This window comes from Puccinia triticina, chromosome 3A (genome assembly GCF_026914185.1).
Source record: "Puccinia triticina chromosome 3A, complete sequence".
In the NCBI taxonomy this organism is placed as follows: domain Eukaryota; kingdom Fungi; phylum Basidiomycota; class Pucciniomycetes; order Pucciniales; family Pucciniaceae; genus Puccinia; species Puccinia triticina.
In genome coordinates this window covers 5,828,039-5,833,222 of record NC_070560.1, presented here as the reverse complement: position 1 = coordinate 5,833,222, position 5,184 = coordinate 5,828,039, and the positions used below count along the sequence as shown (strand labels likewise).

At 46.6% G+C, this 5,184-nt stretch overlaps 1 protein-coding gene across 1 annotated transcript; it reads right to left on the bottom strand.

Annotated features, from left to right (window-relative positions):
• Positions 1–279: 279 nt before the first annotated feature.
• PtA15_3A632 (uncharacterized protein) lies at positions 280–1,546 on the bottom strand (the record flags this gene model as incomplete). Its single annotated transcript, XM_053167619.1, has 5 exons — positions 280–385; positions 452–540; positions 624–1,342; positions 1,434–1,476; positions 1,544–1,546. The coding sequence occupies 5 exons, from the start codon at positions 1,544–1,546 to the stop codon at positions 280–282; spliced, it is 960 nt and encodes a 319-aa protein (XP_053018818.1).
• Positions 1,547–5,184: the final 3,638 nt, after the last annotated feature.

Sequence of the window (5,184 nt, the reverse complement as noted above, 5' to 3'; positions counted from 1 at the left end):
GAATCCAGTCAAGGATAGGGGATTCGTGGGGTTACTGCTTTAGGGACATAGAAAACTAATTGAAGCGAGCGCTGTTTGTGAACGATCGTGCTATGAAAAATTGGGGAGGGGGTAGATCCAGCAAACTTTAAAGCCCAGAGGATAACAAAAGTTCGGAGGAGTCTAGGACCTAACAAGGATTTTCAGGCTTTAATAAGGATTTAACAAGGAAAAGCTTATTCAAAGACATGTGACTCGATTGCGGAGGTTCAACGGAAATTGTTACAGTGCATCAGAATTTCAAGCTGTAGATGCGACAAATTGGCTGGCAGCATCATCAAACAGGGCGCTTTGTCGATCCAGATCTACAATCAGCGGATGCTTGGGATTAAGGGTTTTCAGTTTCCTAAATCAAACAAGCGTAAGCTGGGTGTCAAAAAACCTCCGGGCTCAGGGAACTAGCTGTACGCACTGGATTGAGGTAGCGATTTCCGTTGGAGGCGATTCTAAGCGTGCGCTGATCACAATCGAATTGGCCAATGTATTTTCGTTTTCTGGATCCTGTGGAGAGGTGGGAAGGTAGGCCACGGATTGAGAAAAATAGGAATAATTGGCTCGAAAAAAAGGATGGGAGGTTGACTGACCACTTTGAGAGCTTCGGCCAGGTTGGCTTGTGCCTCCTCAACATGACCCATTGCAAGTTGTGTGATGGCCTTACCGTTCAAGCCCACGACATTGGGCTTAGCGGCGGTTGTGTTGGTGACCTCATCGAAAACATAGAACGCAGATTGATAACCACCCGGTTCCCTTCCGTTGCTGTTTCCGGCAGCCGAGCCTGTGGTCGCTCCGATCCAGGCTTCGGCCATTTGAAGGAGAATTGCGTCATCGGCCCATGCCTTTGCCGAGATGTATAGGTTACGAGCGAGGTCGGGGCGACGGAGTCGAGGTGAGAGGTAAAGGGAGATGAGAGCAGCAACAGCTTCGAGTGACTTGAGTTGGACGCCTTGTTTAAGTATAAAGACCGCTAGCGATAGGTTCTCCGCAAGCGTCAAGATCGTTGCAAGAGTGACACGAAGCACCGAGTCGGGACCGTCATTCTCTTCGTCTGCGATCTCTTCGATCAGTGCTTCAGCCGCTTCACCAAGCTTATCAGTTTTCGCCTTCGACATGGGTGAATCTTGGTAAAATTCAGCTAGAAGAGTCAGGGCACGAGCAGCCGGTTCCGATTCGTGATGTTGTTTGAGTAACTTGATGGCTTCGCCAGGTTTCTTGAGACAGATCAAACATCTCGCCGAGAACAAAACGAGTTGGAAAGACGGATTCTTGATGGCACTGATCGCATCATGCGACTCAGAATATGAGCCTATGAATTGCAAAAGAATGAACCACAACATAAATCTTGAATCTAGACTGCTGGATGGCAAGCTACAACGTAGGAACTTTGGAATACTGACCTTGATAGAACAAGGTTTTGATGTGAAAATCTTGGTCTGAATCCTGTTTATTCGATTCAAGTCAGCATTCATCGACCCAGGGATGCGTTGCCAGATCCGGCGAAGCTCACCATTAGTCGAATAGAGTTCGTGTGGTTTTGCTGGAGTCTGAGAGGTGGTGGGACTGGTCGCCACTGGTTGCAAGATGATGTCAGCTCACAGACCGGAGCAAGATCTGCGCAGCCCGCGGTCGGCCGAATTTAAGCACCCGTTTCAGGGCCGAAGGACCCGGCGCGCCGAAGGCGCCTCGCGAAACGAGCTTCTGAAAGAGGCTTCTGAGTAAAGTTCCAGCCATGGCCTGAGAGCGTTGGCTTTTGGTGGCTTTTTTTGCCTTTTTGCAACTCAGACACTTGTAACTCCCAAGCCATCAAGCCAATTAACATGCCATGAATTTTGGCATGTAGTCAGCTAGCATCTTGGCTTTATGGGCATAACTTTTTTTTGTCATATTTTGGGCTAATAGTATCCATTCCCTGGCATTTGAGTGAGGGTCTCTCATGGAGGCACCTTGTTGGGCCTATCAGTCACAGATCCATACAGTTACGCAGGTAGTACAAGCACACAGGAAAATGAAAACTTCAATAAAATTAGGGAGGTGAAAAATTGAATTAATAAATTGACTCCCAAAAGTCGTTTACGTCGCGCGGACCGCCTTTGGATGTCTGTCCCCGGTCCGCGGGACCAAATTTTGACCCGCGTGCATTTTGGGCATCAGAAAATTAATTCTACTCTCCAGAATGGGAGTTGGAATTTTAATTTCACAAAAAATGATGGAAAATAAAGAAAAATTTATACCTCTGCACTGGGGCACCTGAAGCCCCCCAAATTTTTACAGTGGCCATAAAGCACTCTGAATAGCACCTGATGAGCTTCACAGCATTGTCACACCCCAGGAAAGGGGTGTGCTACTGTGGGTCTGATTTGGTGGATTTCCTACTAAGGAAATCCACCAAAGCCTTAGCTACAGTGCCCCAAAGCCCCCCAAAATTTTACAGCGGGAATAAAATCCTCTGAAAGGCACATGGTGAAAGTCTAGGCAGTAGGAAGCCCCAGGAAAGGGGTGTGCTACTGTGGGTCTCATTTGGCGGATTTCCTACTAAGGAAATCTGCCAAAGCCTTTGCCACAGTGCCCCAAAGTGCACCAAAGTTTTGTATCATGAAATAAAATACTCTGTAACCAAATGGTTAGCTGCAAGGCAATAACAAACCAGCATAACATAATTTTGAGGCAGCTGGGGCTTTTGGTCATATCTGCTACTAATTGCCTCCACCACAGTTAATCACTCTGAAAAAAAACTCAAGAAACTGGTGCCAGTTGACATGCAATATTACAAAGGAGCCTTTTTAATATTGCATGTCAACTGGCACCAGTTTCTTGAGTTTTTTTCACAGTGAATAGTGCCTCAGCCACAGTTAATAGTGCCTCAGCCACAGTTAATAGTGCCTCTGCCACAGTTAATAGTGCCTCTGCCACAGTTAATAGTGCCTCTACCACAAACTGTGGCGGAGGCAATTAGTAGAAGATGTGACCAAAATCCCCAGCTGGCTAAAAATTATTTTATGCTGGTGTGTTACTGCCTTGCAGCTATCCATTTGGTTACAGAGCATTCTATTTCATGATCCAAAACTTTGGTGCACTTTGGGGCACTGTGGCAAAGGCTTTGAAGGATTTCCTTAGTATCCACTGCGGCTGCCGCTCTTTGCCTGGCACTTGCTGCGGCTCTTTGGCGCCGCTAGCAAGTGCGGGAGGAAAAGCAGAAAGGGCTAATGACATGACCCTTTCTGACCTTTACCAGGAGAAGAGGATGCGCCTGCATCTCATCTCTATGTCAAGGGAACATAGAGTTTTGGGGATTTGGGCGTAAGCCCAAAGAACCCTGCATTTGAATAAAGGAAATATGGCAGAGGCCTGAGAAGGATGAGAGATGATCTGAAGAAGATCAAGTGCACAGGATGCACAGGGACTCAGAACAGCAGTGCAGAAGTCTCCAACGGAGCAAGTCTGGCTACTATGGGCTCGGAACTAAGTGCAGGTGTATTTCATGGGGAGCAGAGGAAATACAACTATGGGAAGGGGCCTAGAGAGGTGGCCTAGTTGGCTGTGGAACCCTCTGGAAAGGAAAAGAAACACAACAGAAATAAGCCCTCTTCTGGGCATGAGAAAGAACTCTAACAGTGAAAAGGTGGGCAGGTGGTTTTTGTGAGAAAGATGAGCGGCTCTAGGTGATGATGGGGGGGAAGAGCGCTGAGGGATTTGACGCCATCAGCACCGCGGGTTCATACTTATATGACCCACGTGGCCGGGATTCTTCAATGTGCATGACTTGGTACCCGGCCCCCTTCAGGCACGCCCAGGTCCTTGTCCACTCATACCGCCTCCGTGGACAGGGGGGAACTGTTTGTTCCTCACTCGCTCCCCTGCAAGGAAATCCGCCAAATGAGACTCACAGTAGCACACCCCTTCCTGGAGCTTCCTACTGCAAAGAAGTTCACCATGTGACTTTCAGAGAATTTTATGCCCATTTTAAAATTTTGGGGGGCTTTGGGGCACTGTAGCTAAGGCTTTGGTGGATTTCCTTAGTAGGAAATCCACCATATTATACCCACAGTAGCACACCCCTTTCCTGGGGTGTGCCAATGCCGTGAAGCTCATCAGGTGCTATTCAGAGTGCTTTATGGCCGCTGTAAAATTTTGGGGGGCTTTAGGTGCCCCAGTGTGGAGGTATAAATTTTTCTTTATTTTCCATCATTTTTTGTGAAATTAAAATTCTGACTCCCATTCTACTATAGAGAGTAGAATTAATTTTCCAATTCCCAAAATGCGCACGGGTAAAAATTTGGTCCTGCGGACCGGGGACAGACGTCCAGAGGCGGTCCGCGTGACGTAAACAACTTTTGGGAGTCAATTTATTAAGGGTCAGCCTTTCTGCACACCAAAGAAATAACACATTCAAATCATTTTTGGAGTGCATTGTTGTGCACTCCAAAAAATTGGAGTGCTCAATCATACACTACAAAAAATTTTAGTGCACACTCATTCACTACAAAAAATTGGAGTGCACACTCCCACACTCCCAAAAATTGGAGTGCACACCCAATCACTTGAAAAAAGTGGATTGAAGCCATGTGAAATCAATACATCCAGGATTTAAAAAAGAGGCTGAACTCACCAAGCTAAAAGAAGTGACCAACTTGAGCAATTACATCCTGGTGAGACTAATATTCAATAAGCTAACCAAAGTGTTGGTGTGGTGTAGTTTTGCATGATTCTTATGGCAGAATTGGGGGAATTGCATCTTCTCTGCTCTTATCCAACTTGCACAGGTCATAGAAAATCCTTCTACACTTTTTGAAGCTCTTTGGAGTGGGTTTTTGGGCCTTTTTTGCTGCTAAACGCTCTGTAGTGTAGCAGCAGTAGGGGTGAATTAACACTACAGGCAAAAGGGCTGCTGTTAGCACAGCTTGACTAACACCAAGTTGCCCTCAAGTGTAGTGTAGCATAGAATTTCTATGCTAGACTTTCTACTAGAAGCCTACCATTGGTGAGAGTAAAGAGAAATCCACTACCAATCAGGTAGTGCATGAGTGTGCACACCAATTTTTTGGAGTGCATGAGTATTTTTTTGGAGTGCATGGGTGTGCAGTGGTGCACTCCATGTTTTTGGAGTGCATGGGTGTGCACTCCAATTTCTTGGAATGCATGGGTGTGCAC